The sequence below is a fragment of the Mytilus trossulus genome, chromosome 3 (genome assembly GCF_036588685.1).
Source record: "Mytilus trossulus isolate FHL-02 chromosome 3, PNRI_Mtr1.1.1.hap1, whole genome shotgun sequence".
NCBI classification, from domain to species: domain Eukaryota; kingdom Metazoa; phylum Mollusca; class Bivalvia; order Mytilida; family Mytilidae; genus Mytilus; species Mytilus trossulus.
Genome location: NC_086375.1, coordinates 60838382 through 60858223, shown reverse-complemented (window position 1 = coordinate 60858223; position 19842 = coordinate 60838382). Strand labels below are relative to the sequence as shown.

At 31.8% G+C, this 19842-nt stretch overlaps 1 protein-coding gene across 6 annotated transcripts in view; it reads right to left on the bottom strand.

Annotated features, from left to right (window-relative positions):
- The window catches only part of LOC134712017 (serine/threonine-protein kinase D1-like), a 58316-nt gene extending 41315 nt beyond the window's left edge, over positions 1–17001 (bottom strand). For all 6 annotated transcript variants that reach the window (XM_063573106.1, XM_063573107.1, XM_063573102.1 and 3 more), the window contains exons 1-2: positions 16598–17001; positions 6251–6389 (exon numbers count right to left, since the gene is read on the bottom strand). In XM_063573106.1, the coding sequence (XP_063429176.1) occupies positions 6251–6389; positions 16598–16735 (277 nt within the window). In that variant the 5' untranslated portion in view covers positions 16736–17001. The remainder of the gene's footprint in view (positions 1–6250; positions 6390–16597) is intronic.
- Between the last annotated feature and the right edge of the window lie 2841 nt (positions 17002–19842).

Sequence of the window (19842 nt, the reverse complement as noted above, 5' to 3'; positions counted from 1 at the left end):
TGTACTTATATTTTCTAATGGTTTCAGCAGAACCTTGTGTCTCACCTAGGATTGCTTCTGTCAGTGTAAAAGTGTACTGTTGTCTTACAAAGTCAGTCCATTTAACAATAAAATACACAAGTTAAGGATGCTATTTTGTTAAGACTTTTGTTGAAGACTTAAGCTTCTGTCTAAGTTTCATAAAAATATGGGAAGGTTTACAAATTTATCATGTAAAAAAAAATAATAATCCCAGACTGTCTGTAAATGTTAACTGTAAACAAATAAGTCTATCTATCAGAAAAATACTGAAAATGTATTTTTATATTCAAAAGTTTGCTTCAGACATTATCTCTTTATCATGAAAAAGCTTCTGCCAAAGTTTCATAAAATTCTATGAAGATTTGACAAAAGAAATTGATATATGAAAAACGTTAACCCTTGACAATATCTAATAGTTAACTGTTAAAAAGGAGGTCAATATATCAGTAAAATATAGGAAAATGAAAATAAAAAATTTCAAATTTTTTGGAAACTGTCTTTTTGATTTTTTGTGTGATTTGGTTGCTTTCTCCTGAAAAATCCATCCAATTTGACACCAAAAAAATAGACCTTTAAATATCCTTTAAACTTGCATTCTGAACAAAAGCTGTAAGAGCTCACTAGTAATATGGCTGCACTGTTTAATATGTTGGCCATATTACAGGTATTAAAATGTCTATTCCATTTCAAAGATAATTGATCTGGTACAATTTTATAAAAGGAAAAAGAAAGAGAAAACTGTACCAGTATTTGTAGTTTTCTTGACTACATATATGTAAAAATAAGAAGATGTGGTATGATTGCCAATGAGACAACTCTCCACATGTGACCAAATGTAATAGAAATGTACAGCTATAGGTCACCATACAGCTTTTTACCATGAGTAAAGCCCATAATGCAAAGTCAGCTGTAAAATAAAAAGCCCCACAATGACAAAATGTAAAACAATTCAATTAATATGTGCATGAAATCGTGACTAACAAAAAGCTGTGCAAAAATTTACACGCCAAACTAACTCGATTGGAATAAAACGTGTGCATGTATACATGTACATGTATATATCTATGTAAAAAATGTCAGACCTGTTCCTGTCTACTTTTTTTTGTGCCTTGACAGGAAATAAATTATATCTAAAAACTATTTTTAGTTGATGAATTTATTTTAGAAGTAGACGCTATAACAGATATTCCCAGGATTCAATATCTTGTTTGGCATGTTTGTTTGATAAGGAAAGTAAATCATATTTTAATTATTTAAATTTACATAGAAGTATTAATCACTATGCACAATTCTTGACTAATTTACATCGCACTAAATAACATAACTACACCAAAAGTATTGTATACATCAAACTTAATTATTTTTTTCAAGTATAGTTTTATTGCTTACATAAGGACACATTTACTGCATTTTATTACATTTTTATTTCAAGCTTTCAGTTGTATTTGTTAGATCCTTTTAGGGAAATTAACATAAATGAGGTTCTCCATAACAACTATTTTTCAAAGAATCAAAATTTTCAATTTTCCTACATGTTTATAATTTGAACAAATACCTACAAAATATTGATTGAATGCTGTCCCAACCCTGTCCCTAAAATGCAACTATAACTGTGAATCTTACATAATGACACAAGAACATGTTTCACTTTAGCAAAGAATTGAACTAACACTTTAAATATTTGTAAACAAGAAGTTGATCAGGAATGGATGTGGAAATTAATCACATGTCATAGCATGTTCACATAAAGTTGAATTCCAAATTTCAGAAAGCCCTTATTGTTTTCCTTATAAAATGCAACAACAGATGCTCTGCACACTGCAGCTTGATACATTTTGTATGACTGCAGAGGTCGAACCATGAACAGTTGGGACAATTATGGATACAACATTCAAGCTTGATACAGCTCTAAATTTGGATTGTGATTAAATAGTTGACACAGAATTGATTTCTGACACAGGATGAATGTGGTCTTAGAACTTAAAAAAAAAAAATTGGACATTTACCTATTATGGTCCAATATCCAAAATCTAAATACATGATAAGATTCAGCATTTCAAAGAAACCAAAGAATTCAATTTTTAATGAAATCAAATAAAGTTCAATTTTGGACCCATTGGAACTCAATGTGGACTAATTTGATAAAGGGTCCCAAATATCAAAGATATAAATACATGGTTAGATTCAGCATATCAAAGAATCCCATATATTCAATCTTTGTTGAAATCAAACAAAGTTTAATTTTGGATCCAGATTCAGACCAACTAGAAAACTGGGCCCAAAATAAAGAATCTGAGTTTAAATTTTAATTTTGGACATTTTGGACCTTAATGTACACCCATTTGAAAACAGGACCCAAAATTAAGAATCTAAATATACAGTTATAATCGTCATTTCAAAGAACCACAATATTTCAATTTTTGATCAAAACAACCAAAGTTTAATTTTTGACCTTTTTGGCTCTAATTCCTTAACTGTTGGGACCAAAACTCCAAAAATTAATCCCAACCTTCCTTTTGTGGTTATAAACAGAAAACGTGTCAGTGATTCCAATATACGACAAAAATATTTTAAATTTTGAGGTCATATAAAAATGTATATATGACCATTACCATAATTACATTACTATTGTGTAAGAGTATTTCAGCCTGGTAAACAAGGAAATGTTGAGCTATATATCTGAAATCTGAGATCTGATTTAAAGTTCCAGAGAAAATTTCATCAAGCATTTCATTGGGATGACAGAAACACAGTCAAGATGATCGACAGCCTTTTACCAGTTTACCTCCAAATGGAGGAGTGGTCTTTCTGTACATGTATAAAAGAGCTTTTAATTGATGAAACTAAGAAAGAACAGCTTGGATGAAACATTGATTTTTAATATCTGAAATTAAAATGTTTATAGGAACTAGAAGGTAAATATTTCAATAGATGCCCCATGTAGACTGCACATGTACATGCACCTGGTATCATCATGTACATGCATCATTCACACTGTTTATCTACGTCATAATCAAAAATTACAAGCAAACATTAAAAAAGTCTGGCAAGGGTTTTGAGTAAGCCTCAGGCTACCAATAAATGCGGTCAAAAGTAGGTCAACTATACTTGAAGACCCATGTGTGGATTTGACTGTTTCTGCTCTTTGGTTATGTTGTCTCTTTGACACATTCCAAATTCCTGTCCTTAATTTTAAAGTGGATCTGAAGCTTACACAATTACAGATTAGTTACAAAAATTCACAATCATTATGTAAATATTAGAAAGGTTCATAACAAAATACAAAAGCTTTATTTTCAAGTCTAAAATTATAATTAAGTCATAAATAGTCAAACTTGAAAAGGTGAATGTTCTAATGATAAAAATAATTACCAAATATCATCACAATATCCCTTGTAATAGCTAAAAACTTAGCAGAGAGCAGTCACTTTAATTACTTCTTTTAGAAACAATTGTCATAATTAAATCAAAATAATATAAACCAAAATAAAAGTCATATTACTAGACTCATTATCTGTAAGTAGGTTTGACAACACGGCTGTAAAATTAAGTCAGAAGATTGTCAATAAAAAAAATCTTTTTTTTCAACACAAAAAAGTCTACCCATATATATAATAGAGGAGATCCAAAAAGATACTATTAAGCATATTTATCTCCTTTGTCCTATTTATTTGAACAGCAGTTAGAATTTCAAATACATTTAAACAGACACCCTTAGTCTCTAAGGATGCTTATGACCCACTTTGGTGTCAACTGACCACAATTATGTCCTGACAGAATACATTAAAAAGTTTACATAGCTACATGAAGATGACATACATGATACATGTTCATAAAAGGGGTGAAAATCAATTACACTTAAAAGTTTACTTAGCTGTATATACATGTAGCTATACAGATAACATTCAAAAGGGGTGAAAGATAATTACACTAGACTGTCATTTAAACAGAATGCAATCGTTTTCATTTTCAGCATTCTTTAGAATTATCTAATGGAGACTACCATCCATACCCAAGTTAACGACGTTTCACGTTAATTTATCAAAACTAATGCAGGTTGTATTCAAAAGTCTTTGTTGTAATCCCTGTGAGAGTCAACCAATTGAAATTTTCATGAAGAACTACAATCAAGGTTTAATTGCTCCTACAAAAGTTATGATCCTGGATGTAAAAATCAATATCTTGGATTAACATTGTTTTACAGGATAATCAGCCTTGATCTAATTTATCTGATACACATAACATGTCAATATCCAATGTGTTTGAAAATCTACTTTTCTGTCTTCTGATGTCTCAAGGACAGAACTTGATATTCAAGTGAAGATGATCATGAGCCATCCTTAAATGATCTAAATGAATGAAATGTGCAAGTATAAAGAATCCCTCATAATGAAACTTTCACAGTCTATATATCTACCCAATCCAAAAATATAGTAAGGCCTGGACACAGGCTTAATTGAAATTCAACTTTAATTCAACTACTTAAGACCAAACCTAAACTTGGAAAATCTTATGTATATAAAATAAGGTAATGTGGTATGATTTTTGACAATGTAGTGATATTTGATTTTTTATCAGACAACCTTGCATACCATCTGGTACCCACTTAAGGGAACTCTACCATCACAAAACATCAGAGGTGTTGACTCAGCAGCTCTTTATTTATTGTACAATACATTACAATAAGTTTTTGTAAATAATCATTTTGGTATTTGCCTTTAAATTGATACTTACATTTACAATATGCATTCTTAGTCACAGGTATATATTGAAATTAAAGCTTGGACCCAACTTAAGAGGGGATTTTTGTTAAAATATAGGAAACTAGACTCATAAAAGATATAATTAGTATCATGTTTAGCTATACTTCTACTTCCTCTTTAATATTAATAATCAAATAAAAAAGGAAATAATACATGCAACGTTTCCTAAAAAATCCCCTAAACTGAACATGCACACTGTTTATATGTCAGGAAGTAGTTTCTTTATTGTTGCTGTTTTATAGTCAGCATTTCATAAATTTGATTTCTTTCAAAAAAATTATCTGAATTTTTCACCATTTCAGTTAGATTTGTTATATACCAATGTATACATCTACAAAATATACACTTGACCATGGCCAGTGTCATTTGAGTCAGAGTATCAGGGCACGGCAGCTTCAGTGTTATTATCTATCTTATGCATGCATTTTTTGTTGATACACAAAGGAGTCATGACTGTTAGAGATGTGCTTAAATGACAATTTTTCACTCATTATGTATTCTGGAGGACCTCAATGTCTATAAAATTTAAAGTTCCTTTTGGAATTAATTTAGATATTCTTGATAAACACTTTTCATATAAATCTTATCATGTATTGTTACGATGACAATATTTACAGATATTTCTTCAGGTTATACCTCCCAAATTATATTTCATCAAAGGTGTTCTTTATTGATTCCAATCAAGACATTGATGATTTAAATATTTCATTTAATTAGTATCAAACTCTGTCAAGAACTGTAAGGGTGAAATTGCTTAACAATACAAGGCAATTTTTTAAAGTACATGCTAACTTGGCTACCATAAATTTTATGTGAAGTTCACATTGTGAACCAAATCAAAAACTAAATTTGTTGAAGTCTTCACCTCCAATCAAATTGTATAATATGTTATCCTTGAAATGAAACCATGTAAAAAATCAGCTGCAATATTGTAGAATTTTCAATCATATCTTGAATAAAAAAGAACATGCATGCAAGAAAGCCATCAGTTAAAATGTATGTTGTGATATCTGTAATAACTTCTGTCCCTCAGTCTGAAACCTAGATTGTAACAAATATCAATTTCTATACAATCAAATTCACACAAACACTTTTAAAGACAAAATGTACTTTTGCATGATTAAAATATAATCATGATTTACAGTTCCAACATGACAATGTATTATCATTGTAGAGCTAAGTACTGTGTACGTTTCATGACAAAAGCAATAAATGCATTTCATATTCTCGGGGTTCTGATAAAAAAAATCTTGTTTGATCTTCTGAAGGATATATACATTCCAGGTTAGCTTAATGGACACCAATTACGGTGGAAGTAAAAATTCTATTTTTTTAAATATTATTTCATTTTGCTTAGAAATCACATGTTCATTTCCCATATGTTGGTAACAAAATCTAACTGTAATTACTGGAATCTAATGGAACTGATTATCCAAACTTTCAGTTCAATAAGAAGATGTCCTTACCTGATAATACAATTTCCACAAGACATCCATCTTTGACATCAGTTGGACTGGAAATATGTACTAGTATGTTTGGACTGGTATTGTCATGACGAAACAGTAAAATCTTATCAACCAAACTGTAAAACCCGTGTTCAGGAAACTGAAAATTCAAACATAGAATTGTTAACAAATTTTTGAAGTTAACTTATACGTGTAACCATTTCTAAATACAAGTGATTTTTTTACAGAGCTTAGTTTTGTATCTATTCTTTATAAAAAAGCGAGTAATAAATGGTTTGTATACATCATGTATATCATACTGTTTTTTGCAATTTAGTGACATATACAGCATGCAAACAGAAAATCATATTTGCTGGAGACCGTAACTTGAAGTGGACAGGACTAAATGAACTAGAAAGTCTCATATGGACAGGCAATTGCATTTCTGCAAATTCTGTTAGGTAACATTGGGTCATATGCCCATCTGCAATATTTATAGTCAACATCTATTGTTAATTTAAGAAATAATTCCTTCATGTCATGCTCTATGCTCATTTTAACATGTGTAGGCATTATATTTGTAGATATTTTACACTGAGCGTTAACGAGGTGTAAAATGTGGTCAAATTATAATGCCTACCCATGTTAAAATGAGCATAGAGCATGACATGAAGGAATTATTTCGATTCTAATAGGACAAATACAAAATATATTAGGTTGAAGCGTACGAAAATATCGTAAAAATGTTTAGCTGTTCCCGTTTCCTCCCCGAGGAGTCTGTACATTACATTTCATATTTTTAAAAACTTCAAGCAGGGTAAATATATGTTGTTTTATAAAAATATATAAAGGTTTAGGCTAGCTGCTTAAATATATACATTTTAAAGGATAACGATGGAACTAATGATTATATACACAGCAAGTTCGTGCGCATGTGTCAAACATATTTTTTATGCTCATTAGAACACGGCTTTGTTTACAAAGCGTAATAAGGACGTCATATTAGAATACAGTGTCAAGTCCCCAAAGAACCATACCCGTAGCCAGAGGGGTTCGGACAAACCCCCCCCCTTGAAAACTAATAAGCACTGTTAAAGTCGATGTTCTGTTCGAATTGTGAATGTTAGTTGAGTTTGTGAGTCAAATGAACCCCCCTTTGGATATTCCTGGCTACGGGCCTGAGAACATCTGTTGGTACATGTACTTTATCTTACATCATACATGTATACATTGTTCTATGGAACTTTATGAATTTCTGACTTATCTGACATATACATCCTAGTACTACATCTACATGTACTTAAATCAAAAAGTTTATTTGGTTACACCAGTGGTAATGCATGAATTTGAAGCAGTCAAAGCTTTATCTAACTTCTGTAGTAATAAAAAGGAAATGTGCACATGTACAAATGTAACCACTCGTTCCCTTTCCCTTCTATCAGAAGAAAATCCACTGAGTTAAGAATTAAAGAGGTTCAAACAAGTACACTTCCCTCTTTGGGATCAAGAACTATAACTCATACAATAATAACAGTTGAAAGAATTTATCATTAAATACATGTATATATTATTCTATATATCGGTATAACAAGAGGATACAATACAAAGTTGACAATCATTGAAAATATTACTCAAAATAATATTTTTAGATTTATTAATCTAAAAATAAATATTTTAAATTAATCCGAAATTAGAAACATACTGGAGTATATCAAATTTTAAAGTTCAAATGTGTTACAAATAAAATTTAAATCATTTTAAAGTTTAAAGTTGAATCTAATCAATGTTTTGCATGTTATCATGATGTATACCTGTGTAGGAGGTGGGTCAAGTTACATGTATACACTAAATTAACAACCACACCTCTCACAAGTGTCATGACTTAATTACAATTTTAGAATTTAGCCTGTAATCTACAAGATAAGACACTGTTTTAGATCATGTTTCACATAAATCTCAGAATATTCAGATATCATAATGAAATGTGATTTTCAATAGTTTTACTAGGAAAATTTCTTCTTTCAATGTCACAAATCAGTAATGGTAACAAGCATAGCCACTTAAAATTCATATTAAAACATCACTTAAAATCTATATTTAAACTTTGGGCAGTGCATTACTAAATGACTAAGCTTTCTGTTAAATCTTACTTTTTAACTTTTTTGTTGAAGAAATCCCTAATTATATCTAACGGTATGAATTACAGAAACAATATATTATACATGTATGATAGTTTATTTGTATGCACTCACTGTATATGGTCTAATACATGAACATGTATGTTTATTACAGATAAATGGCAGACAAAATACATTAAAATACTAAAAAACATACACTCATTTACATTAAAAGGGGAGGGTTGACTTTTTCCATAACTAGATGTGTCAAAGCCACACGAATGGCCCCGTCTCAAAAAGTTGAAAAATCTGCAATTTCTATAACACATGTGGGCACAAACATTATGGAAGTCTAACATGTCATAAATCAGCTCAAAAACTGGAGGTGTACAGAGGCGGATTTAGGGGGGTACTCAGGCCCCCCTTTTTGAGAAAAAATTTGGTTGCTTATATAGGGAATCACTGAAGCGTGACTGGACCGGCCCCCTCTTAGGTCAGTCAGTGAGCCCCCAATTATGAAAATTTCTGGATCCACCACTGGTGTATAGAAAAAAAGTGTGTAGGGTATAACTGTGATTTTGAACAATTTCCAAAGTGGTTAATAAACTCATTATAGTTTTGGCAAAAATCAGCAGAGCGGAATGAAATTAAAACTTGATCTGTAACTCATCATCAGTAACTCACAAACCAAAAATCAGTTCAATATCTGAAGGCATGCATTTAGAAAAAAAAGTCTGTTTAACTGTGATTTTCAGCAATTTATCAGTCCAAATCCCTTTAATGGGCAAAAATTGCCGTAGCGGAAGGAAACTTCAACTTGATATGTAACTTAAAATGGTTGACTCACACACCAAAAATCAGCCCAATATCTGAAGGCGTTTAGAGGAAACTCGGTATAACTGTGATTTTCAACAATTTATCAGAGTCCATAGTCCGTAATTTCAGTAAAAATTACCGGAGCGGAACGAAACTTAAACTTGATCTGTAACTCATCATTATTAACTCACACACCAAAAATCTGCCCAAAATCTGATGGCATTTAGAAAAAAACTCTAAAATTACTAATTTTCAACAAGTTATCCAAGTCCAAAGCCTGTAATTTAGGCAAAAATTAGCAGAGAGGAACGAGGCAAAAAATTACATGATGCAACTTTTTATAAACAACAGAAAAGTGTATTGATCAGCTTATTGAGGACCCCTAATATTTAGTATTGTTGATCTATATAGGTGTAAAGAAACATTTTTTAATTTCTTTTTCATTTATATTAAAAACACCATTTGATATGAATTATGTAAAACAATTGTAGAGAACATTCAATAATAGTACTTTATGTTAAGATAATGAACCAATGATAAAATAATCTATTTTATACTATTTTAATGAGAACTGCTGTAATTGACATGAAGGAAGTATCTATAACTTCCTATTACATGACATTAGCCTACAGACAATACAAACAATCATGTCAACTTACTTTTTTAAACTTTATTTTATAAAAATAAGAAGATCATGATACATTGTGTATATTCTATTGACACATGTGCATTGTACAGATCATTTGTCAATAAATTTAAACCATATAATTAATTAAATGCTTCACTGAGCCCAGCCTGTTACGACTGCAGATGACGAACCCTGAGCAGTTAGGTCAAATCAAACAATTTTCAAGCTTGATACTGTCTGAATTTGAATTGTAATCAAATTTTTGACCATGTTGACATAATATAGATTTCTGACACAAAATAAATGTGGTCAAAGGTCTTACAAATCTTTTGCACAATACTGTGCAATTAAAGATTTCTTCTTGAAACTTATAAAAAATTTTAAATTTGAAAATTAAAAAAAAAAAATAGATTGTATGAACTCCTTAAAAAACAATGGACAAAAATCCCCCCAACATTTTGAATCCCCCCTTAGAGCTATCATCCCCAAACTCAATTCCAGCCTTTTCTTTGTAGTATGAATCCTTGTAGTACAATTTCAGAGAGATTCATACAGTTATTGTTCGAAAAACTACAAAAATGCTTCTTTTCTGCCCTTAATTCCAAAATTGTTGGCACCATACATGTGTAACCCCAAAAATAGATTCCACCCTTCCTTTTGTGGAATTAAACATTGAAGTACACTCAGAGCAAACATAATACTTGTACACAAGTTGTTATTCTAAAACTAGAAAAATGCTTGTTTTGGACCCCTTTTCTCAGGGCCCCTTACTACTAAGCAGTTGAGACCATCATCCCAAAAATCAATCCCAACCTTCCTTTTGTAGTATTAAACCTTCTCAAAAAATTTCATAGAGATCAATTCACTTAAAGAGGCACTAGCTATGAGATATATATAAAAATGAAAAGTATGATTTTTTTGTTCAATCATTAATGAGAGTGAAATAGTGAAATAACAATTTGCTTTTATCAGCTAAAATGGTTCAATTTTGTTAAATAAGGCTAATAAACTATGATAATGAATTATTTACTTGCGAACTCCAATTTAACCCAGTAGAAAGAGATAAAATTATGCATGCATTGTCCATGTACAGCTGTTTAAAGGAAAAGAATATTTCAACATTGAAAGGTGAAACAAAGGTAAATAATTTGATAAACTGATTCCATCCACAGACAAGATTATTCTTTTAAAAGTAAAATCGACCATTAACATTAATTTTTAATCTAACATAACGTACCCAAATTGCACAGAGTACCCACATTGCACCTATTTAGCAAAAATAGCAGCGGAAATCTTACAAGACCTCCTAGAGACTGAACAATTTGTATTTTTATGATTTGATACTATGCATGTCTTTCAAAATAGGTAAATATATTTATCTAAACACAAAACGTTCACAGTATTTATCAACAGATGAAGTGTTTAATACTGAAAATGCAAAATGTACCAAAACATCGACATGCGAGGTCATCAAAATGTCATCTTTTGAAAATTAGCAAATACAATTTGTTTCAAGTATCCATTTTTTACAAAAAGAAGAGTAAGCATTGACAAATATCCAATTGTTCAAAATATTTGAAAACAAGAATGTGTCCCCAGTACACGAATGCCTCACTCGCACTATCATTTTCCCTGTTCAGTGGACCGTGACATTGGGGTAAAAACTCTAATTTGGCATTAAAATTAGAAAGATCATATCATAGGTAACATGTGTACCAATTTTGAAGTCCAATGAAATCCATTGGACTTCAACTTCATCAAAAACTACCTTGACCAAAAACTTTAACCTGAAGCAAGACAGACGGACGGATAGACAAACAGACGCAGACCAGAAAACATAATGCCCCCCTACTATCTTAGGTTGGGCATAAATCGTAGGTGGGGCATAAAATTAAACAAAAGCTCTGTTATTGGACTTTTGACGATGCGAATTTAAGCATGGATGCAATTTGGGTACTCCTCATTACAGAATCATTGATGGTTTGGAGGTTAGTTCAGACCAATTTTTCTATGATTCCATAAGAATTGAAAATCCAATTGGTGTACCTCTATAAAAAAGAAGGATACAGCTACAAAATAAACACAAAATGGAAATGTTTGTCGTGATCATAAAAAAAAGTAGTTGAACAAACTGTCAAAATAGGTGCAATTTGGGTACCGTCACATCATATTACAAAATTTAACAGAACTATAAAAATTCAATCGCACGAGTTGCTTAATCTATCTATATCTATGTTAATGTTTATATCGCTTATATGGTCATAGAAGGTCAACTCAATTTCTAATTAAATGGCGTCTTGGCTAAAATTCACACAAAACGAAGCTACATCTTATTGAGGTCATGTCCTGTAAATTGTTTAATTTATACTTTTGATAATTTGGAAAAATATTTAACATTGTCATATGATGAAATCATAATCTTTCAGTCAGTTTAACTGAAGTCTGGAGCTGGCATGTCATTTAAATGCTAGTAGTCTGTTGCTATTTATGTATTATTGTCATTTTGTTTATTTTCTTTGGTTACATATTTTAATGTGCGTATTGTTATGCGTTTACTTTTCTACATTGGTTAGAGGTATAGGGGAGGGTTGAGATCTCACAAACATGTTTAACCCCGCCGCAATTTTGCGCCTGTCCCAAGTCAGGAGCCTCTGGCCTTTGTTAGTCTTGTATTATTTTAATTTTAGTTTCTTGTGTACTATTTGGAAATTAGTATGGCGTTCATTATCACTGAACTAGAATATTTTTGTTTAGGGGCCAGCTGAAGGACCCCTGGGTGCAGGAATTTCTCGCTACATTGAAGACCTGTTGGTGACCTTCTGCTGTTGTTTTTTTATTTGGTCGGGGTTGTTGTCTCTTTGACACATTCCCCATTTCCATTCTCAATTTTATTATAAATAAAATATGAGAACTTGAGTCAAATCTGTGAACATGAATTTGGCATCTAGTGCCACTTTAAACTAACTTTATTGTCAGGAAACCAAATGTGTCTTCAGACGACATCATACATAAATTAAATGTACCATTATATGTTCCAAAATTTTTTTTTGAGGTCATAAAAAAATAAGGAGATGTGAAATGATTGCCAATGAAACAACTTTATAATATGCAGTTGGAATATTTAAAGGTACTTAATCAAATGGAACTATCTGGGGATTATTCCAATCATCATTTGATGAAACCAGTAAAATGTTTTTCACTTACAAAAATCTCTTTTAATAGCAAGATATATATACTATTTCAAGTAACTCAAAATGTATCACTTGATACAATTATCAAATGGGCTAAACTGGCATCATATGCATCAATGCAATATGTCAGAGTCATCTCTGATCTAAATTGACTAAATAGTAACTGCCTCTTATCTATATGTGTAATTATATAAATCATATAAAAATGACATGTAAGATAAAACTCTCTGACAAATTTGTTTTCAGGAATTATAAAGAGCAATTTCAGTCAAAAAGTTAATGAGTAATTTGTCCATGGGACACAGATGATGCCCCTGCTTGGTACCAATGTTGTAAAGGGGCATAACTCAAGAACGGTTAAAGTGAGGCTACCCGTCATACTTGATCTGAGTTTTTGATAATAAGCATCTTGTATAAGTTTCATAACTTTTGTCTGAGGTAAACTCCAAGTTAGAGAACAGAAACCAAAATTTCATCAATTTATCCATTTATAAAGGAGCATATATATAGCTCTACATGTTGCAGAATGGTAAAAGTGATGCCACCAACATTTTATCTTGATCTGTGTTTTTGTGCACGCGGTAATAATGATTATGTATATATAAGTTTCATAACATATGTTTGATGGAGTGGGAGCACTTACAAATGTACTACATGTATGTCATGAGCCACTGGAATAGATCACTATTTCAAGTTACATGTACAAGGTATAGTATAAACAAGAGTGTACAATTTGAAATGTCTCACCTTTTTTTACTTGACCATTGATATAATGCTGATAGTCCTGAATATATAGCTTTCAAACAAGTCAACTGCACATAAACTCATCACGATCCAAGAAAATATGAGGTCATTGTCATATAAACCAGACTAGAAATCCATGTACACCTTACAATACACTAAATATAGTCAACCTGTTGTTTATAGTTTCTAAGAAACAGACTTAACCAAGAAAACTGAACATTAACCAATGAATCATGGCATGAGGTCAAGGTTAGATGAACCATGCCAGGCAGGCAATGAGACATGTTCAGCTTACAAACCTTCAATAAAACCAATAATAAAGTTGCCCCGATTGCTTATAGTTTAATAACAACAGACCAAAGCACAAATACTCAATACTGATCGGATGAGCAATGAACTGTGAAAATAAGGTCAAGGTCAAATAAAAACCTGTGAGTTTTTGCATCCTAAAATATTTCCATACACCAAATATACATGTAGTTGACCTATTGCATATAGTATTAGAAAAAAGACCAAAACTCAAAATCTTAACGTTGATCACTGAACCATTAGAATGAGGTCATGGTCAGATGACACCTGCCACTTGGACATGTTCACCTAACAATCCTTCCATACACCAAATATACTAGACATATTGCTTATAGTATCTGAAATATGGAGTTGACCACCAAAACTTAACAGTTAAACCTTGTTCACTGATCCATGAAATGAGGTTGAGGTCAAGTGAAAACTGTCTGACAGGCATGAAGACCTTGCATTAGTACGTTCATATCAAATATAGCTACAATGAATCCTATTACTCATAATAAGGAGAAATTAACATTACAAAAAATCTTAACTTTCTTTAAAGTAGTCATTGAACCATGAAAATGAGGTCAAGGACAATGGACAGACTTCCAATCGCATGAATTGTAAATTGAGAAATTTAAAAAGCATACATTGTAAGCTCAAACACGTTACAATTCTGACATCACTGTGCAAACTTACCTTAATAGAGAATGGAAGAGTTTTAGCATTTTTATCAATTGTAAAGGGACATAACTCTAGAATGGTAAAGGTGACACCACAATATATATTCAAACTTGATCTGTCTTTTGTGGTAATAAGCATTGTGTATAAGTTGAACAACAATCGATTGAGTCAAAATAAAGTTAGAAAATGTAAACTATATTTTTAGACTTAGACAGATGCTATATTAATTTTGATAACTGAAATATTTGTAACTACATGTACCTCAGGTGGCCACTTCCTATATGCAAGATGAGGATGTGCCGCTGTAATACATGTAGGTACTTTTTCTAGCTTGAGAATATTTAAATGGGGAAACTTTCAGAAATATATATGGATACTTAACCCGTAACAGGAAGGATTGTGCCTGATATTCACAAGATGAAATTAAATCATAATCTTTCAATCAGTCAAATTGAGGTCTGGAGCTGGCATGTCAGTTAACTGGCTTACTGCTAGTAGTCTGTTATTTATGTATTATTGTCATTTTGTTTATTTTCTTTGGCTTCATCTTCTGACATCAGACTCTCGACTTCTCTTGAACTGAATTTTAAATGTGCATATTGTTATGTGTTTACTTTTCTTCTTTGGCTAGAGGTATAAAGGGGGGGATATCATAAACATGTTTAAACCCGCCGCAATTTTGCGCCTGTCCAAAGTCAGGAGCCTCTGGCCTTTGTTAGTCTTGTATGATTTTTAATTTTAGTTTCTTGTGTATAATTCAGAGGTTAGTATGACGTCCATTATCACTGTACTAGTATGCATATTTTTTAGGGGCCAGCTGAAGGACACCTGATCAGGGTGTGGGAAATCTTGCTACATTGAAGACCCATTGGTGGCCTTCGGCTGTTGTCTGCTCTATGGTAGGGAGGTTGTCGCTTTGACTCATTCACCATTTCCTTTCTCAATTTTATGTGTATAGGAACTTGAAAGTACATGTATTTTATACATACTGGCCAAATCTACTTTAAATTTGGGCATAAAAATGTAAGTGTGCTAGAATGACATCAGGCCCAATGACATGAAATTAAACTCATTATTTGATTATTAATACATTTTTGTAAGTTACCAGTTTATATCAGCTGATATACTGGAGTAAAATTCATAAATACATGTAGAATAAACAAGAATGTGTCCTGAGTACAATATACATGGATGCCCCATCTGCACTTTTTCTATGTTCAGTGGACTGTGAAAATGGGGTAAAAACTCTAATTTGACATTAAAATTAAAAAATCATATCATAAGGAACATGTGTACTTAGTTTCAAGCTACATATGTAATTAGACGTCAACTTCATACAATACTACCTGGACCAAAAACCTTACCCCTAAGCGTGACAGACGAAAAAACAAACTAACGCACAGACCAGAAAACATAATGCTCATAAATGGAGCATAGAAAAGTGGTGCTCAAATGAAAGGTTGGTAATATAATGAAACCCTAAACCCATACTGTTTTTCAATGTTCATTTATTCAAATCCAGAAAATCCAGCATTTCAGCTGATATTCAAATTGGTCAAATCCATGATAATATAAAAGATTGTGGACTACAGTTCAAAGGAGGATTAAGAGGGGTCACAGGGTGCAGAAGTCCCTTTTGTTGGAAAAATTTAGTTGTTTACAAAGTGTAATATTCAACCAATTATTTGTGAAATTTGACCTAAGGAAGCTAGGATCATCATCAGGATCCTTTTTAAGTTAGTTCATTTCATCAACAAAGCATTTAATAGATTTCCACCAGCACCCTTTTTTTAAATTAAATAAATAATATTCTGAAGATTCATAGCATGCAAACCATGGAAAATTAATATCTCATCTATTTGGGAGGTGATTTATTTTGATAGACCTGGAAAATACTCACCTTCCTGTCGACAAAAGAACATGCTATTTCCTTTAGACTGGCTAATGTGAGTTCTCCTTCTACGTTAATTTGATCTCGCGTTAAACCTATCTGCATCTGAAAACTAAGAGATTTCTTTCCACTATTTGTGTCCTCCATATTTAAGTGGAAAGGTCTCACCCATGAATGTTGGCTGTCACCTCATCAAAATGTCATCTTGCTCATTGGTGACTTCCGGGTGCTGGGTGAAATTGGATCAGTAAAGATAATCCGTTCAAATTTTGTCTAAATCCAAAGCCTGGTCTATACAGAAATATTAAATTTCTCTTGTTTTCTTTTATTTATTCACAAGACAATGTATAAATTGAATCATATTTCTGCAAAGAAAAATGAAAAGAGCACCGGTGTACCACGTGATAATGTTGTCGTAATGTCAAAGGTTTGCGGTATATGTTTGCAATAAATAAATTTCCCCTCTAAATTACAAATTTGTAAGAATATAATTATATTTGTACATAAAAATGTAAAATTTGAAATAAGAACATGCATGCAAAGAGTTTATGACTCGCTGTGTTACGACAAATAAACAGGCCTAATTCCGGTTGTTAGGATTGTTCGATTTCTCAAGAATTATATTTTTTACAATAATAAAGAGGAATGATAACTAAAAGTTTTACTAAATTTACACTAATCTCCGTTTTTTTTAACTTCGTGTGCGTTTCTTATGGTGTTGGGACTGTGTGTATAATGATTTCTTTTCACTTCCACCCCCCCCCCCCCCGACTATAAAAACTACAGACACTTGTCTCGGATTCCCCCCTATTTCACGGGGGGGGGGGTGTAACTTCGATATTTTTTGTTAGGGGTGTTCCATTTTTGCCTAAAAAACGTACCCATTTTAATATATTATTCACTGAAATTCAATACCTATAGTTATATAAAAATTTAAAAAAGAATGACCTATACTTATATACAATATTTCAAGTAAAATATGACCCATGCATATATAAGCACTAACTCATCATCACTCATAATTCATAAATATAGCAGCTACCCTGAAGTTTTTATATATGAATTGACATCGTTTGGTGCACATATATTTTATAATGTAAGATTCTCGATTTAGCATATTTATATATGATATGCAGATCATACCCAAAATCAATATACAGTTAACAAACGTAAATGCATTTTAATATAGGATGTCATTAAAAAGGAGGGTCATTCTTATATAAAATCTCGCAAAATTATTACTTCCTATTTTTGACATTATTTATTATTTATCTTAACACAATGTTTTCTGTTTTGTAAGTAATTTTGTACTGATAAATCTTCAAAAACTTTCTGAAAATTGAATGTCTATCAAAATTGCTTCTAAACATTCAAATGAGATCATTTGTTATCGTCCTATGCTTTCTTTTCTTACTCCTTGGTATTTTAAGAAAGGCAGTTAGGCAGCAACCATTTGATTTTCTGGGGTGAGGGGGGGGGGGGGGGGCTATGTTTTTTTTTGAAAAAAAAGTCTGTTTTCAGTTTTTTGAGAAAAAAATAATTTGTTTTTGACTTTGAGAAAAAAAAATTGTTTGTTTGGCCTTCAGCTGCCATAGATCGTATTTCGCCGAAGGCGCAAAAAAAAATTGTCCAGAAAAAAAAACATAGCCCCCCTCCCCAGAAAATCAAATGGTTGCTGCCTTAGACACCCATACCCGGATCTTAATTCATATGTTATGGGTTAAAATGTTTATGAAAAACCACAGCTAGTTGATAAACTTAATACGTTTCTAAAATTTAGAAATAGTTGCCATCCCACTAACTTGGTGCGGATAATTTCCTTTGTCAGGCAAATGTTTGTATGTTTTGTATTGTATTGGTATCAATCCTGTAATTTTGGATTTCAAACCAATAAAAATTACTTACTTTACTTACTTATATTGCTTCCTAAAATATTGGCATAGCCGATGATGGGTAACATTTAGCTTTTCTGGAAATACTGATATTTCATCACTGTTGTCGGCATCAAATTGCACTGATAATATTTACAGGATGAAGTTTTCAATTTTAACTTTTTTTAAAAACGGAAATACCGTCAAAACCTTTCGTCGCACCAGTAAAGTGGAAAGGAATTGATATAACGGTTGCAAATTTCTGAAATTTATTCTTACATAAGTTTTGATTTTTTTTAACCCTGTATACTAACATTGCCTACAATGTATGTAAATTTTAACCCTTTGACTGCCATGACATTGGAACACGCTTTACCTTTGACGGCTAAGAATCGGCCCGGCTTCGTACGTTATCAAACAGCGCCATGGTAACCCTTACAACAATTGATAACGTCACGCTATTGTGCATGGTACCTACATATGATTGCTCGTTTTGATGACAATACAGCACAGCTGTCTGCTCCGTTGATCTATCACTCTCAAGTATCGATTATTTTACTGTATTTGTGTTGGGTTTTTTTCAGTCTTTTAATTGGTGTTAATTGCAATTTATTAGTATTTTTAAAAACTGACAGCTTCATTGACTTTATTGGTATTAAGAAGATATGTGCCACATTGCCAATATTAATGTTATTTTAAAAAAATGCCCATTTTAAAGAAGTAAAACCTGGAAATTATTTTGAAGAAATAAATTCAACGTTTGTGTTGTATGAAATAAACCGTAATTAGTTATGTAGACAACACCAGTATTAAGTTTTAAATATTTCACGGTTTTACTTCGATTGCCATCAGTAGTGTTTTGCGTCACTTTTAAATTCACGACGGACTCCCGTTTTAGAACAAACACTATGTGTAATATGCTTTATTAAACTCAAATGTTCGGATTTGTGTACCAAATTCCATTGTCAAACTTTAGAAGAAAAAATTAAAAGCAATAACAAAAACTTCGGGCTTTGGAAAGTTTATTGTGTTTTTCTGATTTTGTTCTACATGCCTATAGTTAAAACTGTTTGTATAATATCAAGCATAGTCACAGCAAATAGGTATTTCATTTATTTCGGTGAATGATAGAGCTGAGAATATAAATTATTTGTGAAAATTGCCACTGCGTGAAATTGAGTGCCTACAATTACAGACAGGCACTGTTTCATTGTTCTTTTACTTTTTAGTTGATGATAAAATTGAGAATGGAAATGGGGCATATGTCAAAGAGACAAGAACCCGACCAAATATGTTAAAGGATGGCTGCTTAACGTCAAGTGGCCAATACATATGCATATATAAAGGATGAAAGGGAAAACAGAACAAGTCCTCTCGGCAATT